This window comes from Rhea americana, unplaced genomic scaffold (assembly GCF_003343005.1).
Source record: "Rhea americana isolate MKP2758 unplaced genomic scaffold, rheAme1 scaffold_91, whole genome shotgun sequence".
NCBI classification, from domain to species: domain Eukaryota; kingdom Metazoa; phylum Chordata; class Aves; order Rheiformes; family Rheidae; genus Rhea; species Rhea americana.
The window spans coordinates 3,615,275-3,639,379 of NW_028187100.1; the positions used below are offsets into that span (position 1 = coordinate 3,615,275).

Below are 24,105 nucleotides of genomic sequence, written 5' to 3' on the forward strand. Positions count from 1 at the left end.
TTTTTTTTTGTTAGTCAACCACAAGGGTCAGGACCTTTAAAAACCTGCTTGTTCTAAACTGTACAGTAGATTGATTTCGTTTAACAGAGACTGGAAGAAAGTTCTGTTTTAAATGCTGAACTCCAAATGTAAGCCTTATTTCAGATTTCAGAGATGTTTTCAACCAGTTATACTCTGATCATTTCCAAGAACATAACTTTTCCTTTATTCACATTGTTGCTGTGCAAAACTGTTGATATTTGGGATCAGATGGAATGTACAAAGGTGACTTAAGCTTTACATCTTTCAATCCCTGTGCCCACATCCTAACTGCACCAAAACTTCATTTTGGAGATTGATGACGTATGTGCAATGAAATATTGTATAATCTATTTTGTGTAGACACCTGACAATATTAGTGGTGCATTTGGCTAAATTTTTCATAGTGATCTAGTAACGAAGTCTGTACATCATATTCATGTGAGAGCAGATTTTTGGAGCCTACTCATTGGTATAAAGTTCTTATCTCCTGGTAATAAGAGCAGATAATTAAAATTAGTATAACTTGAACTAATTCCAATGATCTTTGGAAAGTAGTTTTTTTTTTTTTCTTTTTAGTGACTTCTTCTGTGTCTCTCAAGCAACGATTTATTCAGGGTTCCCTAAAAGCCAGCAGATCAAAACAACTCAATGCACTGTCACTTATTACTTTGTTCCATTTTCAGTTTTAACTCATGCTTTTAACTGTTTTCTTTTGAAGGACCTGCCTTACTTACAGTGATGAAAAAATTGTTGGCTATTGTTGTATGGTTTTATTCACCTGTCTTAATTCAGAGAGAGTGAGAGAACTGCTGGATCCTGGGAACTTGACTGTACCTCTCCGTGTTCTGCAGATCTACAAACAGGAATTGGAGACTGAGTGGTCGTACGTATCTTTAGATTTGTTTTTTTTTTTTTTTCAGTGTTAAATAATTGTTTTTCTGGTGTGATTCTCTATTAAAGATCTAAATTTGTGATACTGGTAAGTAATAAATGAAGATCTATTTAGAAGTTATTAATTTGGAATACAGATTATTTTCATAATACTTTTACTGACTCCATTTTGAGTTCTGTAAATAAGACATAAAATAACACCACACTTTTGTGGAAGATATAGACAGAAATTTTAAAATCACAACCTTATTTTGTTAAAGGAACAGACTCTGTAATGTAGATTAATTATACTTGTATATTGGCTTGTGAAGATTTTTGAAGGAAGACGAAGGCAGAAAATAGTCTTACAGATTTTGCCTGTTGTGGCATACTGTGAAGATTCGTACAACTAATGCTCGAGTACTGCATGCAGGGTGTTTTGGATTTTTACGTATGTGTTGTCTTCATGCAACGAGCAATCGTTTTTACACAGAAGCAGAGCAAATGTTATGTTTGTGAATCTGGAAAGTTTTGTTTTCTTAGTTTGAGTACCTATGAGTGGTTTTATTCCACTGAGCTTTTATTTTTGCTAATGGCCGTTCTTGTAAGCATTGTTGTCAATTATACTTTTGAGAAATCTCTCCTGCTACCGCAAGGATACACTTAATAATTCACTTCCATTTGCATATGAGGCATTCGAGAGAGGGGGAAAGGAAAGGACAGTGAAAACAGAAGTCTGTTTATATGTTTTTGTAGCTTTCTTCTGAAGGTCGTATTTAAATTCATAACTTAATTAGGAAGACTTGTGAGGGTTTCACTAGCTATTTCAGAAGTCTTCCAAACAGACCTAAGATGATTGAATGAATTGCAAATGTCATTTAATAGCTTGCTTTTGTTTTGATTTTTACTTAAAATTTGTTTTTGGGTAGGTTTTTTTCATAACGAGGTCAATTTATTCAGGACATATATAGTTTTTAGAAAGCAAATGTGAAATTTCAGGATCAGATAATCAGATTACTATTTCTAAAGTGAGAAACTGAGTTTTTAACTTTGGCTTCAGTCAGTATAAACATATATGAGAAATATTTTCTTTTCAGATAATTGCACTGATTATCCTTTATTTTCTTTATGTATTGAAAATATGCTTAAATGTATTTTGAATAATATATAGGAGCCAGGGAAGGATGGAAAAGGTTTTCATGCTATTAAATTTATATTTTAGAGATAATTGCGGAATAAATGCAGAATCAAAATAAACTCTGAGCTACTCATTTTCCTAATTTTTGTAATCTGAAGTGTATTCTGTTGACTTTGTAAGGAAAATGTCTGTCTTTGCCTTACCTCATCTATGCATGTTTGATACAGGGAGGAGTAGTAAATAGTTTTTCTTCAGAGTAGCCTTGAAATTAAGAAGGGGCAAACTTTTATTTAGGACCACGATGAGGGAAAGAGGTAGGTAGGAAAGATTAACTGTAGGCCCACCATAAGGCAATTTCAGAATGCTTACCCCTTAATTTCCTTCAAAATACTAAGGTTTTCATACAGTGAATGTATAAAAAGCATTGGAATACCATGGAGGCACTTAGAAGATAATAAATTTGTTTTTCTTTCATAGTATTTTAATGTTGGCTAGTTTAGTCTCAAAGCTCTTTAACAGTTTTCCCAAGTGAAAAAAAACCATGAGTTTGTAGCATAAGGTACTTGGCRTTTTATACAGTCTTCTTGAATCTGAATTATAAATGGTAATCTTTCAGTAATGTTGGCACTGCTTTTAGAGTCAGTGCACATGAAATACATTCACAAATGGAAAGTACAAACCAAAAAGTGCATTGCAACAGTGTCAATATGTCAAGTATTGATATGTCAAGTATTGATACTTGAATAGCATTAGCTTGACTGGAAGGAGGAAACAGAACTGCTTGACAGAAAGGAACCTCTTTTTCCATTTGTAGTTTTAGCCTCTTTTTGCTTGATTCATCTTGTACTGATTTTCCTCCGTTTCTTGATCTTCATTTAATTTCTTCTTGTAATATTCTATTTTTTATTTTGTCCATTTGAAGGAACATGTTTATTCTCTGGTTGTGCCTCACTTTTATCTGTTCTTATTGGGGGGGGGGGAGGAAATGTCATAGCTGAGGGTGACTTAATTGTCAAAATTATTCTTTCTTCATATTAGAGATGTTGTGGTGTTTTTTTCCATCCTGAATGAGGCTGCAATAGTCATACATTTGAGTATGTGTAGTATCTTTGTCCTGTTTGTTAAGGGAGAGGAGGGAGCTTAAAAAAAAAAAAAAAAAAAAAAAAGAGTGAAAATGTTTTAAAAGAAAAACCTAGGTTGATAGTTGAAAAAGTTTATCTCCATATTTTCCTTGGAAATCTGCTAGTATGTACCTTTCTTAACACTAGTTTAAACAAAGTCTTATTTTCCAGAGAAGGTTTGATTATATGCATGTTTTTTTGTTTTTTTGTTTTTTTCAAAAAGTGATTATTAAATTAATGCAATGTTCTGATCTTAGACTGTAGATGCATCTTGTGGAATTCTACTAGATACTGTAGTTCTGCACAGTTAAATGTTAGGGAGAGCTTAGCAATTTAGTAGTCTTATTTCAAGTAGAACAATCATTTTAAAGATTTTTGCAATGTATGATTTTTGCAAATTACCAAGATTTCTTCTGCTGTCTTGGCAGCATTAACTCTGCGTGTGTTTCTTAGGCAAGAAGTCATTCCTGTTTTAGCTTTAATTAAAAGAGGATGTCCATTTAATCTTATAAATAACTGACTGCATTTTCAGAGGTGCTTGCAGCTTGTATCTTGGATTCTTATTTCGTTTTCTTTTTTTTTAAATCAAGTTCACATTTGTAAAGCACCTACTATCAAAGAGTGATTGAGTAGTACACCTGAAGTGCACTCAGCCAAACCTTCTGGCCCAAATGTTTTTCTTTATTTTCTAAAGTATTAGAGTATGGGTTGTGATAAGGATGGTCCTGAGGTGCTGGTCTTGAAGCCTATTTCCTTTATTACTACTAGTTCTTCTATTGAGGTGAGTGCAGACAGATACAATCCTGGATAATCCTGGATGAAAGTAAAGCTCCCCCCCCCCTTTTTTTTTTAGTGATGTTACGATAGCTCAGCATCCTCAATCACTGAGGTAAAAAAAGGTCTTTTAGTGAACAGTTAATAATAATCTGGTGTATCTGAGGGCTCAGACATACAAGTGTCTGCCTTTCCTCACTTTGAGCTATATTCATAGCCTATTCATACTTCTTTGCGGATTAATATATTCAAAGTAAAACTTCCATTCACAACATACTCATTCTATTAACTGTTCTGCTAATTTATGGAAACCTTCTCATGTATCTGAGGCCTAATTTTTCAAAATAAGATTTGTAACAGTGCAAGTTTACAGTATGCTTCATAACGTATCACCTAAAGTAATGGGTTTTCTGGCTTGCCATTCAGGGCAATGTTAAATGGACAAAAACATGATTTTGAACTCTGGGTAACCACTCATTCGAAGCAGGTTATTTTGCTAAGGAGTCTGTCTTTTGCACTGCGCATATGGGAAGAGCTGTTGAAGGGGCTAGTGCCCAGTGTCCTAAAAGACACTGAATACATCCATACAGATGGACCAGTTCTGGCATCCTCCATCCTAATAATGTGTGTGTGGCAGCTTCTCTGGCTGCTTAGTGACCTTTTCTGTTCTGGTTAGCAGAAGCTGTCCCAGTCCTTGGCCCATGCCTTGTCACCTCACTGAATGCTCTGGCTTGATTTCTTTTTGTCTTTTTTTGTTTTTAAAGCTTGCAGAAGCTAAACCAGCATGTAAACTCTTCTCTTGACTCACATATACTGTTTCCAACCATATTGCATCTCCTTTCTCTGGGAAGCTGTTAAGAATATTTCACTGTTCTCTGTTTACCAGCCTGAAGTGCTGCTCCATTCTTGTGGTCAGGAAGAGGAAGCCTGCTCCACACTGTCATGAGTGAGCTGGACTTCCCTTAATTTGAGGGCCCAATGACCCTGTGGTAGCTGTAATTTAGACTACATTTGACTGGGTCCTGAAATGGCTTCCTGACATGTGCTTTGCTGTGAGCAGAGAAGATGCACAGTAAACAGGATTTCTTATTTTGGTAGGGGGAATGCTATTTATTTTGGCTGATGAAATTCAAATCCTCTTTTCTTGTGTGTCAGAACATATTTTTGATAAAAGATAAAAGCTAAGCTTGGCTGGGTCAGTGTTGGTTCTGATATATAGTAATATTGTCTCTTTATGATGAGTATTGGAATTGTATGGGTTTTCATGTGCCTTATACTGATAATAAACAGATATTCCCTCATGAGAGCCATCTATCTCTGAAATGTTTATGGATATTGGAATTGCAGTTTTCTGCCATTAGATGTGTGAAAGACTGATGCGGTCATTGCTTTGAAGATGTGTTTACTGTAACTTTGGTCTCTGGTATATTGTTGTTGTTGCTTTAGTATCCATTTTCAGTATTGCATATGATATTTTTTAGTCAGACTCATGCTTGGTTTATTACTAAAACACATTTTCCCTATCCAAAAACTGAGCTACTTCCCCATGCAGAAGAATGTGCAGTAAATATAGCCAGGTAAAAGTGCATAAAAAGATTTTTGTCTTTTTGTCTCATAAAGCTAACTTTTGAACGTCTCTCTGGACGGACTGTAGAAGAAATATTTTGTCAGCAATTCATTGAGAATTTGGAGCTGTACTTCAGCTCTTGCTTTAGTACATACCACTAGGATTGCTTAAATGAATTTACATAGCCGCGGTATTTGCAACGGAGCCAGTACTTTGTTGTAAAGATTTGGGTCCCTTGTGCCGCAGCTACCACAGTGCACAGCAACCATTTTTAAGCAGCTGTTACGGTATTACATGGCTGAGCCGAAATACAAACTATTCTTTCAAGAGGTTATGCTCTTTGCTGGTTTCATAAATGACTGAATTTAAGATGTTCCTACTTTTCAAGTTAAAAATATTACTTAATTCCTCCCTACCTTCTTATGTCTCAGCTTGAGTGGCTGGTTTCACATTACACTGAACAGAAAGTGCATGCCCTGTGTGTTTGCTCCTCTTGGCTGTCGAATGCTGCTTTTAGGTATTGGAAATCTTCTCTTAAAATAACCAGGAGAGTTTTGGTTATAGGCAAAACTGGTATTCATTATTTTATTCTTTCCTTTTTATCATGCGCTGAAATGTATGACTTAATCTTCCTTTAAGTTAGCATCCAACAAATTCCACAAATAAACACTTACGATACTCAAGCTATTTTTGCAGTTGCTGCCATGAACCATTAGGACAAAGAGAGGACATCCAGGACAAACACTTGAATTTAAGGCCATTGGCTGAAATACAGTCTCTCCCATGGGAGCCATACTACTGCATCAGGCCAGTACATGTTGGGTTTTCTACTCTTGACCCATCATAGAGAGGCAAGCACATCTTTAAAGCTTTTTATAGTGAATTGACAGCCTCTTCCGTTCGTGATCCTACATTCATGTTTAGAGTCCAGTTTTCTGTCTCCAAGCTGGAAAAGTTCTTAGGGAAAGTTCAGGAGGAACCTCTTTCCAAGCATGATGTCTTTGGCTTCTGCTTATCTTTCTCCCTCCAGCCTTGCAGCAATTCTGCAGAGATTAGGCTTTGTCAGTGGAAATCTGAGATTATTTCAAGGAGTTCCTCAGAGATCCTGTTTAAGAAGCAGCTGTTGGTAGCAGACCTTCTCCAGTTCCTTTTCTGTCTGCAGCAAATTCCTTTCCCACTTAAAGGAGAATGGAGGAAGCCCCTTTAAAGGCAGCATATAGCTTTCTGGAGTTTTCCTATTACTTCTGCCTACTTCTTGTATCATGAGATGTTAGCTAGAAACAAGTATCTCCTGTCAGAAGCGAAGCAGAGGTATGCAGAGTGTTGCATATTTCTTTTATTCAGTTTGCTATACTTCCTGYGAGGGAGTTGCTAGAGAGAGAACACAGACATCAGTTTAGCATTTCTGAATGTATTCAGTGGTGGAAAGCTGAGCCATCAATTTTCTAAGCAGCTTTTGAAACACAGAGGGTCTATTTTACATACTGAAATTTGGAGAGTATAAGCACTGATGCATTTTAAAAATATCTCTGTAAACAGACAGCATAAAAAAAATAGCCCCAGAACTTGAAATACAAGTAGGTAACAATTACATGATGCACAGCTAAGTGCATCTTAGTGAATGATGACAAGTGTTTCTTGTAATGTGTTATGAGTTAAGAAATAATTAATAAATTTGTGAAGGAAATGAGTTCTGAAAGGAATGCCCTGGTCAAATTTTATATTCGTTCCTTCTGTAATCATACCTGTTTATCCATTTCGAATGGTCTGGAGGCTCATTTCGTTAAACTTGTGGTTACTTCTAAGCTTCAAAAACGCTTCTATCTCTGAAATCATGAAGTTGCCGATTGTAATTTACCCACTTAGATTCTTGTGATTTAAGAACTGATACCTCCTATTTCTCTCTTTCAGAAGCTTGATGCTCTAGATGGCTCCAAAGTGTGTGTTTTGGGATTTTTTTTTTTTTTTTGGGGGGGGGGGGGTGTTTAACATTACTGTCTTTACAATCTTTGAGATTAGACACTGAGTGGCATTTTAAAATAGTATTAATTAACATACATTAGACAATACATTTTAAAATGGCCTCTAAACTTCTAGTCAACACAGCTCCTTAACTTGTTTCAGGCTAGCAATCTTGTGATCTTGAATACTAGGTACTCTTCTGAGGTTGTTGGTACTGATCTAGCTCCCAAGAGCAATGATTTGAGCAGGCAGATCATATATCTCTGCAGTTCTTCAAAACATTGCCTGACTCGAATTATACTCCTCTGCTTCATAACCTTTGGCTAAAATTCTAAAGAAAAAGAAGAAACCAGAAGAAGTTTTCAGGACTGAAAGTTGTTGAGACTTATATATCTTGCCCTGAATATTTAGGTCTTCATTTGGGTTTGTAAAGAGTGCCCAGAGCTTGCTGCTTTCAGAATATTTCAAGGATTATGATGTTAAAGGATACTTCAAAGAGTATGTCTTTGAAAAGACACTGATTCTGCAGAAACAAGATAGCAACTTTCCTTTCCTTGTTTGATTTATGGCATATGCTAATTAAATAATCATATCTTCATGACTGCTCTTTGTGCAATTTTTTTCTAGAAAATGCATAGTTCTTTGTCTGAAACGTGCACATGCTATATAGGCCAGTAGCTTAAGAATGAATAAATGCTAGCTTTGGTGGAAAACACGCATACGGATACAGCCTGGTGCTTGTGTGACCGGTTCTATGTATCTGGAGTCCTGAGGCCTTACTCTGTAAAGCAGACAGGTGGTTGGGTATGATCTGCTGCCTACAGCTTGTCCTGCTCCCACTGTTGTGGGATTGGAATTCACTCTGAAGTATTTTCTTGGACATGGAAAACTTTTAAATCTGTAAGCTTAACTACTTCTACTTTCTTGTGATTATTTTTCCCCTTTTAGTTTTACTTAGTTCTCTTGCTCTCTTTTATGGCCAGCACATTCCTTCCTCCCTCTTCCCTAACAGCAGAAGGTTTGTCTGTTGAAGCGTGATCAATGCAGCTTTTGGTTTTACTTCTTTCGCTCTATATTCTATCATCTGATTCCATTCAAAGGGATAAGCATTATTTTCAAGCCCTAGTGAGACAAAAATCTATTTTGTGTATGTTTTCATCTTTCCAAGATGCCTCCATGATGTTACTCTCATGAAGCATTGACACATTAAGTTGAAAATATCTGAAACATCTAAGTAAATATACTTATTACAGAAGCTCTTTACGGTGCTTCTTTCTTTCAGCAGTACTGCTTACTTAAGGATACTATCTGGGAAGTGGATAGATCATTCCTTTAGGAAACAAAGCTGGACCACACTACTCAATAATTGTAGCATGTTTCCCACTCCATTGCATGTGATTACAAACAAGATCTGGATAGTCCATTGTAACAAACTCCTTCATTGCAGTTCTGAGGAAAGAAGAAAGCACAAGTAGTCAGTATTATCTTTGCAGTACTTTGAGAAAGTTTGCCAGTGCTATCTTTTTCCTGTAAAAACTTTTTTTTTTCTTTTTTTAATATGCAGATAACTATGCCTTAGGCTCTGGAAAATTATGGAACCTTTAAAGAGTCTTTCCTCTTTGTCCTCTTCCTCCCTCAGTCCACATCTACTCCCTTCTGGGTTTATATTAATCGACAGCAGAGAAGTGTGTCACATAGCTTAGAGGCTACTGTATTTAGAAGAGAAACCAACACAGAATGCCACATGAAATCTATTTTAGAATATTGAACCTGCAAACATATGTGTTTTGTAAAATAATTAGGAAAAAGTAGTACAAAATTACATTATAATTTATCCTAACCAAAACCAATGTGTATTCTAAAAGTTGTTTATTTTAGAAATACTTTGGTGGTTCCATTAGGGATGAGAGTATAGCTTGTGTCATCATTTTTTCCAAGTGTATGCATGAGACAGTGTAACTGCTATGAAAAGAAAAACAGGTTGCATTTTTGATTCCTGAAGAGCAAGGAACAAAAATTCTCCATTTTAAAAAAAGAGGTGTTGTATTCCTTTTGGCCTCTGGAAAAAATGATATTAAAAGTGTGGTCAGATGTTTGGTGTTTGAAGTAAGGTTTTGTGAACATCGTTTCTGTTCTTGAAACCACAGTTCAATGATGATTGCAAAGATTAGGATTGGTGTTCCCCCTCCTCATTTTTTTTTGCCTTTGATTATTTTGTACTGGTTTATGGAAAGAAGTGTGGGCAGAAACTGGTGCTCCTGTGGCAAGAAGTCTTGCCCATGGGCACAGATATAAAGGGAAAGATGGAACTTCTCAGTAGAGTGCTTGGTGCTTAATTGGTATGCATGTGGTGCAGAAACCAGAAAATGTTACCTTTTTTTGTTTTGGGCTGGCAACTTCTGACTCTTCCTCTCTGACAATTTAGGATGCCCTTCCCCGCCTCTTCTCTTTCTACTCTCCAGAAAGTTTGTTTGTTTGTTTATTTATTTATTTTTAATTCCAGGAAAGTTGGAGTTAAGTTGCAGGTTCCAAGTTCAACTGTGGTTTTAAATAGTACTGACAATTGGAAAAGTTTCCTTAATGGAGTGATCTGAGTAATTTCTACTTTCTATTTGCAGTAGCAGCATATTGGCACAGGTTTCCCCAGTCTTTTAAGGCTCAGTCTGACACATTCATCTTGTTATTTCTCTCGTAATTGTGCCATTTTGTAGAGAAGGAAGTAGTTGTATTGTTGTTAATCTTCAAGATTTTGCATGGTATCTCTTCAGAAAAACAGTGATGCTGACTGTGCATAAGTAAAAATACATCTCCAGAACCTTTCAGATGTAGCTATCACATGGAACAGCAGTATTTTCTGAATCAAAGAAATATTACAAATAATCTGAAATCAGTCTCACATTCCTTATGCATAATCCTTTCTGAASAGCTAAGGATTTTCCCTTTGTGTTTTCCTTACCTCAAGATTAGAGCGCTGTGGTGCCTCATCCTTGGTATTGAACCTTAAATGTGGACATTTTATTTCTTTTGAGTAAAAAGTGCTTAAGTGCTGGTGTTTTGGGTAGTGTGGATTTTCTAATTTCTAGAGAGCACATATATTTTATTTGTTTTTAAATGGTTTTATTCCTATAAATGGATTTTAAATGGTTTGATAAGGTGCTTGTATTCTTCTGCAAGACCAACAAATTATTTTACTCTTAAAACATGCTCTGCTCCAAAACAGTTTCTCATGAGGCATGTTGCTTTTGTAGCATCTGAAAAGACTAGTAGATATAGCTTTGAAAGCTTTACAACCTGAATTTTCTTGTTTTTTTCTTCAAAATTTGAATGGTTTGTCATTCCAGAATGAATGTTACATTTCAAAAAGTTTGTTAAACTACAGTAAAAATTGCTGTTTCATTCTTACAAATATTCTGGCTCAACCTGCATTATTGCAGGATATATGATGGAATATGTTTTCTGTTTTGACATTGAAAGAGAAGTTTACTGGTAAAACACAGAATCACTTTCTTGTTTTCTTTTCTCTACTGAAACATTTTGTTTTTTCCTCATTTTCAGAGACCAAGGACACTGTTCTCTAAAGTTGCTAATGGAATCAAATCAAGTTAATACGGAGCATGACATTTTATGATAAAGTTGATTGCTTACACCCAGCTTTGATTGGAACAAGCTTAGTGGTCATTTTGGAATATACTGAGCTAACTGTAGCTTATACCATTTCATCTTGGCTGCTTCTCAAGTTCCATTTGGTACAATGTAGCCCTTGTGCTATTATAAAGTCTTTGATCTGAACATCTCCTACTGTATTTATCTGCTGTGTAAACACTTGATTTTTTTAGGATTTTAGCCAAACAATTTTTTAAAAGTCAAGAAAATTGGCATATTTAACACTATTCATTTGTTACTGTATTATGCTTACATAACAACTTTAATTTTCACCATTTCCTTCACTAAATTACAGTGGTCCTCAGTTTATCCCAGTGATTCTGCTCTTGGCCTCCAAACAGAGTTTAAATCTCTTACCAAAGTCTTTTGTGTGTATCTGAAATGCCATATTCAGTCAGTAATCCAAAACCAAATATCTTTTTTTTTTATTATTATTTCAAACTTGTGGATAGTCTTACTTCTTCTCTTATTCTCCCCCACTCCAAATGAAAAACAGGAGAGCTGAGGACTGAAGATACTACTTCTAGTTTGCCTCACTCTTGGTTAACTGCCACCAAAATTTCTGGTCATGGTAGCTGGAGTTAAAAGTACTTTAGGTCCACTATATGTCTCTTCTGTTGACATTTCTTGGTGATGCTCTTTTAAAATGTGTTGGTGTTCTATTCATTATGGTGCAACAATATAGGAAGAAAATAAGGAAAAAGTGAATCTTAAATGCAGAAGTAGGAGTTTCTGATGTATTGCATCGTATCTTGAGATTAAAATGATAAAAGGAAGTAGATGTACTTTATGAGTGGAAATGCTAATCTGAAATGCTCCAGACTTCTCAGACAGTATAATTCTAGTCTATAAGGATGTGTTTGAACACAGGAGTATAGACCCAAGTGATGACTAAATGCAGTTGTTCTGCTTTACAAAAACAATCTCTTGTATGCAGTTAGCAGCATTTTATCTTTTGAGATAATTATTGGTTTGTTTTTTAACTGTAAGGCCAGTAGTCAAGAAAATAGCCCCACAATAATATTAATTGTGAAAATTAAAATTATCGTTCCAACTGCAAAATTTATAAATCTGAAAAAAAGACTGTAGGTCTTTTTTCTTTAAATGCAATTTTACTGTACTTCATTGGCAGCAGAAATTTATATATTGTTGTGCTGAATACTCCTGTGTTTTGCATAGTTGTGATTATTATGCTTTCTTCTCTTGCAGCTCCAGTTGCCTTTTGCTTCTGCTCAAATTCTTAAAAAATAAAATCAATTATTGTCATCATTCTGATGATTTAACTGTCGAGAGTTCTTATGCCATGAATCATTGGCTTGGGAATTGTGGAAGCGTTCCCAGTGACTACCGTACTGGTGGCTTGATGAAATTCTGTTATGTCAGCCTGCACTGGTCAGATTGGAGTACAGTTGTGCGGTTGGCTATGGGGAAGTCTGTAGGTTAAATTTCCCATTGAGAAACGTGTGAATCAACTCTGTGCTGATCAGAATGCCACTTTTAAGTTGATGATTGCCTGTGACTGTACTGTTTTTTCTCTTGAATGTACATTACAGTACAGTCTTTTTAAAAAAGTAGTCTTTTTAAAAAAGTACAGCACTACTTTTGTTTTTCTTCCTTAAAGTCTAGTTTATAGTAAGTGGACCAGATGCTTAATAAGTCCACAGTTAGCATTAGAAACACAGTAAGTGTTAATCTGTTTGACCTCTTGTTCTTCTGTTTCCTCAATTGTTATTGACTATTTGTCCAAAAAATACTCTGTTACGACTGGAAGACTTCTACCTGATCTTCCTGCCAGCTATGTGATAGACTATGGATACACAAATAATAGCCTATCAGCAAAGCAGAAAGCAGGGAGGCTGTGGAGGGAATATTAAAAATAGAATTTTTATCTTACTTCAGTAGCTTCATCCACTCAGAGGACGTTCTGAGCTTTGAGTCTTAGTGATTTTACATTTACTGGATATAGATACTGATTAAAAATGCACAGTTTCATATGTTTACTTGTATATTTAACAGTTATTACTTCTAGAAATGTAATTTGAAGCAAAAATATTTACTCTGTTTAGTGTGGGATTTTTCTGTTTAGTTTTTTTGTAAAGCTGAGACTACATGGCTGGATTGAAATTAGATGACTAACATTTCTTATTGACTGCTATGAATGATGCTCGTGAAGATGATTAATATAAACATTGGCGTTGCCACAAGAGTAGATCATAACTGCGAGGTGCTGCTTTGACAGTATTCAGAAGTTAGAATGTGACATAGGCTGAGATCCTTGTTACACAAAAGGAGTGGTTTTGGTAGCTTAGGATTATTTTGCTGCTGGGCATCTGACAAAGCTCTGCTGCTTGTTAGAAACTCTTTTGAAAGGAAAAATTGTTTGGGCACTTCCTTTGATTCTTCGTTGGGCTCAAAAACAGTCTACATTTTTCAAACTTGTATTTTGGCTTTTGCTGAGATATATGAAGAGTTGGACTGACCATTTATTATTTGAATGGTTGTGTGCCTTTTCTGTAACCAGCGAAAAACTTTAACTAGCTTTCCTTCATTTGAATAAAAGTATGCTTGATAGGAAATGCCCATTGCTGTAATAGGGAAAATACCAGGAGAACAATGTGTAATTAGTTTGTGGTAAGTTGTATTACTTAGCAAATAGGGCTAGACATGTATTACATGACTATCTACAAGTAAAAATAATCAGCACCTGGTAGAGTAAATGTAAACAATGTTTTCTTTATAGAACTAGTAATTCATTTTTCTCTTTCTCTCTTTCACTTTAGGTTCTTGATTGTTACAGACCATTTGCTGAAATGTCCAGAGTTGGTAGAAGCGCTCTATGCCAAACTGAGCAATCAAGAAAGGTAACCCCAAAAACCAATGTGGCTTTTAGTATTTAGCATTCCATATAGAGTATCCTGTTCACATGATTGAAAAACTGTGTGGTTTCATAGTTGGCACAAAATCTCTAAATACATGTTTCTATGTCAGTAATGGTTTTAAATTGGTTGGTTAACATTACAGCTTAGCCACAACTGGCAGTGATTTATGTAGGGTTGCAGAATCCAGGTTGGCGCCATTGCTCAATAAAGAAATACTTCAAAAAAAAAAAAAATCATGCCTGTGCCTTGATTTCAGAAGAGCACCACACCCTGCAGTGTTTTACAGCTGTATTTGAAATGTACTCAGCTGTTCAATACCGCTGGTATAATTACAAGAAATTATAAGGAAGCCTGATATACTAACTTTACTAAAGCTGGATGTCTACCTAACACTGGTTAGCAGAAGCTAAAAAATGTAGATGTGAAGATGACTATGATCACTTTTAGTATTTCCTTTATTAAAAAAATTCTAAATGTTAAAAAAACCTCTTCAATCTAGAAAGAGAGTAACTAACTGTCCTTCAAGTATTTGGATAAAAGTGTGCTGAATTGATGGAAAATGGCCATTGTTATAGTAGAAAAAAATACTCATTTACAATTGCTTTAATAAAGAATGGGGAAAGATAAAGTTTATTTTAAGTTAGAATAACAAACACTTGGAAAGTTCCTGTCTACAGATTTTGCAGGTAGAAACAAAGCAGTAAACAAAGCTGTCTCTTGTCATATTTTTTGTTTGTGCTCTTCTTTCTGTGACTAAAACCGCAGTGTTATTAGAAAAGGTTGCTCAGGTACTGACTGGAGATTATAAAGAAACAAAAGGAATGGCAGGTAAAGAAGGAATATGATCGGTTGGAAAATGGTAGGTAAAATACAGTTAATATGTAAGTATAGGATGTAAAGAAAGGGATAGGAATGACAAAGAGGAAAAAAAAATTCTCCTTTGTTCATGCTGATCAAGTGGGAGGGAGTATGAGCTGTGTCCTTACTGTTTGTAGAAATATGGGTTCTGTAACCAGATAGTTACTTGGAAAGACTATATTAAAGGAATGAGCTAGGTTTCTTACTTTCAGGGGAAGTCATGATTTTCCCCCTTTCCTTCCCTCCCCTCTTAATTCCCATTTAGAATGGCCAGGACTGTGTTAAGTTAATAATTTGTTCTTAGAACAATGGATAACTTTGTACATATAAACAGTTTCTAGAAAGGTCTCAGATGGCTTTCCTTGCGTGTACCATGCTACTTAGGGTGTGGTGCTACTTTGGCTGAAAGGCATTTTGTGTAGGCGTATGGATGTTCATGCTGGATGGTTAGTCACAGGATATTCACCAAATTTACCAATTGCAGGGGTTTTACAACTCAAAGTTAACTGTGTTGAGTAGACTTTGGGCTCTTCAGAGACCTACTTGGAGGAATCTCATGGGTTAAGGCCCTAGAAGGAAGGTGGGTCCAGGAGAGCTGGCTAATATTCAAACATCACTTCCTCCAAGATCAAGARTGGTGCATCCCTATGAGTTAGAAGTGCAGCAAAAGGGGCAGGAGACCTGCATGAGTGAGCAAGGAGCTATTGGCCAAATTCAGTCAGAAGAAAATACACAGAATGTGGAAGAGGGGACAGGTTACCTGGGAGAATTATAGGAATGCTGTCAGAGTATGTAGAGATGCGATGAGGAAGGCTAAGGCCCAGTTGGAATTGAGTCTTGCAAGGGATGTCAAGGACAACAGGAAGGGCTTCTTCAAATACATCAGCAGCAAGAGGAGGACTAGGGAAAGTGTGGGCCTGCTACCAAATGGGGCAGGGGCCCTGGTGACAAGGGATACAGAGAAGGCAGAATTGCTGAATGCTTTCTTTGCTTCAGTCTTCACTGCTAAGCACAGCCCTCATGAATCCTGCAGCCTGGAGGCAAGGGATAAAGTCTGGAGAAGGGAAGAGTTTCCTTTGGTTGAGGACTAGAGATCTTCTGGGTAAGCTTGAATGGGTGAGCCACAAATCCATGGGCCCTGATGGGATGCACCCACGGGTACTGAGGGAGCTGGCGGATGTTGTTGCCAAGCGACACTCCAGCATCTTTGAAAGGTGCTAGAGAACTGGAGAGGTGCCTGAGGACTGGAAGAAAGCCAATGTCACCCCAATCTTCAAGAAGGGCAAGGAGGACGACTCCAGGCAACCATAGGCCAGGCAACCTCACCTCCATTCCCGGAAAGGGAATAGAACAGCTTATCCTGGATGTCATCTCCAAGCATGTGAAGGAAAAGGTGATCAYGAGTAGCCAGCATGGATTCACCAAGGAGAAATCCTGCTTAACCAGTCTGATGGCCACCTGTGATGGAATGTCTGGCTGGGTAGATGAGGGGAGAGCAGTGGACATTGTATTCCTTGACTTCAGCAAGGCTTTTGACACTGTCTCCCATAACATCCTCCTAGAGAAGCTCAAGAAGTGTGGGTCAGACGAGTGGAGAGTGAGGTGGATTGAGAACTGGCTGTAAGGCAGAGCTCAGAGGGTCATCATCAGTGGCATGGAGTCCAGTTGGAGGCCCCTGGCTCAATACTAGGTCCCATCCTGTTCAACTTTTTCATCAGTGACCTGGATGAAGGGACAGAGTGCCTCCTCAGCAAGTTTGCTGAAGATACCAAGCTGGGAGGAGTGGCTGACACACCTGAGGGCTGTGCTACCATTCAGAGAGACCTGGACAGGCTGGAGAGCTGGGTGGAGAGGAAGCTCCTGAGGTTCAGCAAGGGGGAGTGCAGAGTCCTGCACCTAGGGAAAAATAACCCTAGGCACCAGTACAAGCTGGGGGCTGACCTKCTGGAGARCAGCTCTGCAGAGRARGACCTGGGAGTGCTGGTGGAYRACARGTTGACYRTGAGCCAGCAATGTGYCCTTGTGGCCARGRAGGCCAATGGTATCCTGGGGAGCATTAGGAGGAGTGTTGCCAGSAGGTCGAGGGAGGTGATCCTGCCCCTCTACTCAGCCCTGGTGAGGCCTCTTCTCGAGTAATGCGTCCCGTTCTGGACTGTCCAGTACAAGAGATACATGGAGCTTCTGCAGAGAGTCCAGCGTAGGGCTACAAAGATGATCAGAGAGATGGAGTATCTGCCCTATGAGGAACGGCTGTGAGAGCTGGATCTGTTTAGCCTGGAGAAGAGAAGACTAGATGATCTCCAGAGGTCTCTTCCAACCTTACCCATTCTGTGATTCTATGTTTTCCAAAGAGATAGTCACAGTTCAGTTTATTATGAATTTGCTACTACTTAATTTACTATCAAACATACTGAAGTATATGTTGTTGAAATAGTCCTTTAGCATCTGAGCTATAGAAGAACACCTAGCAATAGCATCTTATATATAACTTTTAAACATATTTAAAAATGCGTTCCTCTGAGATACATACAAAGACAAATCAAATTTAGAGAAAAACATGCTGACTATTCTTGGGGAGGTGAGGGGAGCAGGGAGTGACCGTGTAAACAAAAGCATAGAGAATTCATTGTTTCAAAATGAGACAAGAAGYCTTCACTGCAGGAGTGCCACACTGGGCATCCAATAAGGCTGACCTAGTCATATGAATGAAGAAAGGACAGATGAGGTGTTGTGGTGTCTGGGCAAGGCAGCTTGAGCTCATGAATAAATGGTAACTGTTACAGTGTTCTGTATCAGGCACACTTATTTTAAATTTATTCACTGAAAAGTAGTGAACTATTCTGAGAAACTTTGTTAATACGTACGTTAGTGGTGACTTCTTAAACAAAAAAAAAAAAAAAGCAAACTGGCAGTTACCTTAGATAACCAAAGTATATGCAGTTGCATAACCGCAGTATTTGCACTATTTAAAGTATTTCCTGTAATTGAAATCTAGTGTGTTTGTGATATTGTGGACATAGTGTGTGCCAAGAAGTAGCCCTTCTTGTTGTAGAAGTGAATATGGGACATAAACCTTCAATTAAAAGGCAAACTCCTGACTTCTGGACATTTCTTTCTTTCATTTCCTAATCAAATTTAAGTGTTTTGCTGTTGCATGTCTGAGTTTGCAGATGGCCTGATGTAAGTACTGTGAAAATATGATAAGCTTTTTTAATAGTATTTTGGCTCTGAAAAGTGTATGATGATGTGACAATGCTTGCTGTTTTTCTGCAGGTGATTATTACAGAAACATAAGGCTATGGTATTGAGCCAAGAGATTGTAAAGATACTTGAATTCTTTGCTAGATGTGAGATGTGCACATGTGCACAAGTATTTGGCAGAAGTATTTTAAAAAACCTTATTTTGCTTTAATTCATGTTAGCCTTTAGAATGGACAACGTAAGTTAATGCCTTGATAGTCTAATTGTTAAGTCTTCAAAATATGTACATTTGTGTTGTCCCTCCTAAAAAGGAATACTCGCTTTCATTAATATGAAGGTGATGAAGAATACAGAGAAGGCAGAATTACTGAATGCCTTCTTTGCTTCAGTCTTCACTGCTAAGCACAGCCCTCATGAATCCYGYAGCCTRGAGGCAAGGGATAAAGTTTGGAGAAGGGAAGAGTTTCCTTTGGTTGAGGAGGATAGGACTAGAGATCTTCAGGGCAGGCTAGACATCCACAAATCCATGGGCCCTGATGGGATGCACCCACGGGTACTGAGGGAGCTGGCGGATGTTGTTGCCAAACGACACTCCAGCATCTTTGAAAGGTGCTAGAGAACTGGAGAGGTGCCTGAGGACTGGAAGAAAGCCAATGTCACTCCAGTCTTCAAGAAGGGCAAGGAGGAGGACTCCAGGCAACCATAGGCCAGGCAACCTCACCTCCATCCCTGGAAAAGGAATGGAACAGCTCATCCTAGGTGTCATCTCCAAGCATGTGAAGGAAAAGAAGGTGATCACGAGTAGCCAGCGTGGATTCACCAAGGGGAAATCCTGCTTAACCAGTCTGATGGCCGCCTGTGATGGAATGTCTGGCTGGGTAGATGAGGGGAGAGCAGTGGACATTGTATTCCTTGACTTCAGCAAGGCTTTTGACACTGTCTCCCATAACATCCTCCTAGAGAAGCTCAAGAAGTGTGGGTCAGACGAGTGGAGAGTGAGGTGGATTGAGAACTGGCTGTAAGGCAGAGCTCAGAGGGTCATCATCAGTGGCATGGAGTCCAGTTGGAGGCCCCTGGCTCAATACTAGGTCCCATCCTGTTCAACTTTTTCATCAGTGACCTGGATGAAGGGACAGAGTGCCTCCTCAGCAAGTTTGCTGAAGATACCAAGCTGGGAGGAGTGGCTGACACACCTGAGGGCTGTGCTACCATTCAGAGAGACCTGGACAGGCTGGAGAGCTGGGTGGAGAGGAAGCTCCTGAGGTTCAGCAAGGGGGAGTGCAGAGTCCTGCACCTAGGGAAAAATAACCCTAGGCACCAGTACAAGCTGGGGGCTGACCTTCTGGAGAACAGCTCTGCAGAGGAAGACCTGGGAGTGCTGGTGGACAACAGGTTGACTGTGAGCCAGCAATGTGTCCTTGTGGCCAAGGAGGCCAATGGTATCCTGGGGAGCATTAGGAGGAGTGTTGCCTGCAGCCCTGTTGAGGCCTCATGTGGAGTTCTGTGTCCAGGTCTGGGCTGCCCAGTACAAGAGAGACATGTAGCTACTGCAGAGAGTCCAGCATAGGGCTACAAAGATGATCAGAGAGATGGAGTATCTGCCCTATGAGGAACAGCTGTGAGAGCTGGATCTGTTTAGCCTAGGGAAGAGAAGACTGGGAGGGGATCTTATCAACACGTACAAGTACCTGAAGGGAGGGTGTCAAGGGGATGGGGACATGCTCTTTTCAGTTTTCCCATGTGACAGGACAAGAGGCACTGGGCAAAAGCTGAACCACAGGAAGTTCCGCCTGAACATGAGAGGTGATTTCTTCACTGTGAGAGTGACAGAGCCCTGGAACAGGTTGCCCCAGAGAGGTTGTGGAGTCTCCTTCTCTGGAGATATTCAAAGCCCGCCTGGATGCAACCCTGTCTACCATGCTGTAAGTGACTCTGCTTGAGCAGAGGGTGTTGAACTAGATGATCCCCGGAGGTCCCTTCCAACCTCACCTATTCTGTGATTCTGTAACAGCAACGGAAATACAGAACTGAAATGCTTGAGGGCTTTTTTTTTTTTTTTTTAGGATGCTCAACTATTTACTTACAGATATGGTTATTTCATGTAAAGTGTTCTCAGTGAATGATGAGCCATTGGCAGAATCACCAGTAGTGATATGGACACTCAGACAGAATAATTGGCACAGCTTCCTGCTTAGGTTCAGCTGCATTGCTGTTGGTGTCAATATTGTGGCGGGTTTGTATTCTTTGTAATGCTTTCAGAGGTTAAATAGCTGAAGGAGAACTGGATTATATTCCTCCATGAATATAATGATAATTTTTTAGTCAGAGCATAGTGGGTGGATCTTTATGAAACACTGGCTTCTAGAAACAACTGATAGTACTTGAGTAAGAAACCAGCCAGTTGGTACCTGTAGACAGTTGTAAGAACTAAACCAACAAAATGATCTGAACATCTACTCTGAGAGGTGGTGACAGGGTCACAGAGCAAGCTGTCAGAAAACCTTTCATAACTGGATACAATCGGAATCTTTTGGGTGAATCTGAGAAGATCAGATAACTGAAATGTAGTAAAGACAGAACACACTCAACTGGAAGAGATTAGAGCACAACCCTGCGGGAAAGCAAATTTAGAGGTGAAAGACCAGTAGAGTAGGAAATAAACTTAGGGCATATCTCTTGTCTCAATGAACCCTCCTTTCAAATATTACATGGCAAAGCAATGAAAAATGATGGGATTTCCTGTGGAGGCCATCACATCTACCCAAGATCAGGGCAGAGGGAGTATTCAAGGTGAGAAAGTAGGAAGACAGTCATAGTAATCAGAGGCTTATTAGGAGGGAGGGAGCACTGAGTGTAGGCTACACCTGGTTTAGGCAAAAAGAATTTTATTGGCATGCCACATGTCAGCAGATATATATGCAAATAGAAGAGTCAGAAAGTAGGAAGAAAAATGTCTTCAATTTACTACCAAAAATAGCAGGGCTTTCTTCTTGAACATACCTTCACACAGTGGATCCTAGTAAAGAGTGTTTTCCAACACAACAGCTGTGTTTTAACTCTACCTAGATGTGAGGCATTTTTTCTAAGAGCTCTAAAGCTATAGCAGCCTTAATGTAAATATCTGTTGATTCTGGGGGATGGTAAATGACCAACAGACAATCTTTGTTTAAACCTCATAAATACTGTGAAGAAGATAGAAGGCTAGAAAAAAACCCAGTCTTCAGACATTACACAAAAGTATCAGATATTGAACTGAAAGTTATGAAAATTCATAACAAGACATACTGAAACTGGCACAAACGGTTGTCATATTTGACAGGCTGAAGAAATGTTGTGAGATGAAAACTAAATCTGCAAATGAGAGCTTGTTTGAGCAAAATAACTTGGAAAGATTGTAGGGAGTCTTGGAGGAGGACTGACAGAAACAATAGAAGCAGGGAATGTAAGGGAGCTCACACTAGAACAAAAAGTGTTGCTCTCAGGAAACTCTTGGCTAAGTGGCAAGACTTGCTTGAAATTCAGTGGAAGGATGGGCATGTCCTGAATGACTGTGCCTAGAAGAAAACTCAGAAACAGTTTTAGCACTTGAATGCTCAAAGAGAAYGGGAATCTTCGAAAGGAATTACATACAGGTGGTGTTTTCAAGTCACTTCTATTTCTTTGGAGGGATTATGATTATGCAAGAAGGCACATCATTATATTACTAGAGGAAGAGTAATGCAAAAAGGGGTTAGGAAGCTGTTTCCTTATTGGCAATAATTTTCTGTGTATTTGGATTATTAGTTCAGGTACATCTGATTGAATTTCTGTTACGCAGGCGATGATACTGTTTTGGAATCTGTGAGCAGACTGTTTTCTTAGCTGAGAATACCTGAAAAGGTTTAAACTCGACAAGAATTTCCGTCTTGAATATGGATTGCACATCTATGCACTCTGCCTGATTTTAACATAGTATGCCAAATCCGAAAACATTCATACAGTCTGGGATGCTGGGTAACCTACCTCTGGTAGTTTGTAGATGAGCAAGTATACAGWACCCTACTTTAACCTGTAGAACAAACATGAGTGTTTTGTTTTGGTGCTTCATCACATACAAAAGTAAAGCCTGTAAGAGGGGTTAGCAGTGTTTGACAATGTTTTCTCACGAGTCCTTTTCTCAAATATATTGACTACATTTCTGTGCTGTCGTGTTGAAAAGGCTTTTTGTGTTCATTCAGATAATTGTTTAATTCAGCTATATTAATGGTATGTAAGTTAGTTTAGCAAGAACTGAGTAACTCTACTTTATTAATATAGGTGGGGGTTTTGAGGTTAATAAAGCAGTGATCATGCTTTTTCTGCAGAAAAAGACATTTTTCTTCMCTTGTGACAGCTTGCTTGGTAAATTAAAAAAAAAAAATGAACTGCTTCATATGTTTAAATGTCAGTCCTTCYGTTGCAAATATTTTGCAATGGAATTACAAATATTTTAGTTAAGAAAACTCTGAGCCTGCTCTTGGATTCATTCAAGAAAAAGAGCTTTTTCAGGTTGAAAGAATTACAGTGTAACCTCACTAATCTGTGTTCTCTTCTTTGCTGAAATTTAACAGGGAAGCTGTAGTAGGGCCACTGCCATGTTAATGTTCTGTTTCCTCAAAATACTCTGTTGAGAGTTTACCRTAACAACATGAAGGAATATCAGAAATAAAACAACATTAAAGCTGTTAAAATAAATGTCTCAGGGACATTTTATAGAGGAACTTCTTTATGTATCCTCTTAGTGGTTAGTTTAATACACTGAATAACACTCAGTAGGAAAATGGATAATTAACTTGAATTTATTATAGTCTATCTAGCAGCAGTTATGAAAGAGCTGCATAGAACTGAGCATAAATAACAATTTTTTTTTCTCCTGGTTCTGATCAGAATTGTTTTAGGTTGGAAAGTAGAGTTAGTGAAAGACTACATGTAAGGCAAGGGCTGTGAAAAGATAGTGTTTTCAAACAGAAGCTGTCAAATAGTTTATTTTCTTGAATTTAACAACAGCTTTTAAAAGCTGTTTCAGTGGAAATTTTAGACATAAGCATATGCAGTCCCTGTAATTTTATGTTAGGACATAAAAATTTAGAAATGGAAATAGACTTGTGGAAAAATAGGAATTTCACTGACTRGATTGTATTAATTGTATGCTGAATTGAATTTAATGCTGTGCAGAAATAAACTAGCATACATGGTGAACAGGAACTGATCGTCAGTGCTTTTTAAGAATTTTTTTAATATCAAATTTGTTAATAAATTCTAATCGTTTGTATCATTTTTGTAACAACCATATCTGCATATTCTACTGTTAACTTTATATGGCTTAGTGAATTTGGTTAACAAATTGTTTTCTAATTCTAGAGTTACTTTGTTAGAGCTGATAATGGCAAAAATAAGTGAGAAGAACCCTGTTACCAATGAAGAAATGATTGTGTTCTTGAGACTTGCTGACTTCCTTGCAGGCTGTTTCCAGGAGAAGTGTCAAGCTGTGCTCAAGTTAACTTCTGAAGCAGATAACAAAAATGAGGTACAACTGATAAAACATTATAGTGCTGAAGTCTGAAGTGATGATTCTGCATTGCTGCTAGTATATAAAATCACAAAATTTATGTTTTAAGGTTTCCTTTATATTGGTAAAGCACTGGCAGTGTTCACTGGTAAATTTGTAAGACAATAGGCAAGGATTTGGAGATGAGATTTTGAGAATTTGAGGATGTCAGAGGATTCAGTCRAGGTAAAAATTCATCTACCATGTAAAATATCTCAAAACTTAAATTTAAAATAAAAGAAAAGTTGAAGTTGTCRGATATTTTGGGATTTTATTGTGCTTCTACTAGGGGCTCACTTCTATGATTATTTTACTGTATGAAATAATTTTATTCAACTATGAATCCAAACTTTATAAATTTTTGTATGTATGGAAAGAGAACAGCACCTCTGATTTTTTTTCTTTAAATTAGTTTGAAATAAAACTAAATCTAGTAATTTTTTTCCCTAGCATTTCAAAACTCTTTTTTTTTATTACAAAATGGA

The 24,105-nt window shown here is 37.8% G+C and overlaps 1 protein-coding gene across 1 annotated transcript in view; it reads left to right on the plus strand.

Moving 5' to 3' along the window:
• ATXN10 (ataxin 10) overlaps nt 1–24,105 on the plus strand; it is a 63,557-nt gene that overhangs the window by 26,172 nt on the left and 13,280 nt on the right. Inside the window, exons 5-7 of the mRNA XM_085324425.1 lie at nt 740–904; nt 13,897–13,977; nt 23,434–23,599. Of these exons, the coding sequence (XP_085180551.1) occupies nt 740–904; nt 13,897–13,977; nt 23,434–23,599 (412 nt within the window). The remainder of the gene's footprint in view (nt 1–739; nt 905–13,896; nt 13,978–23,433; nt 23,600–24,105) is intronic.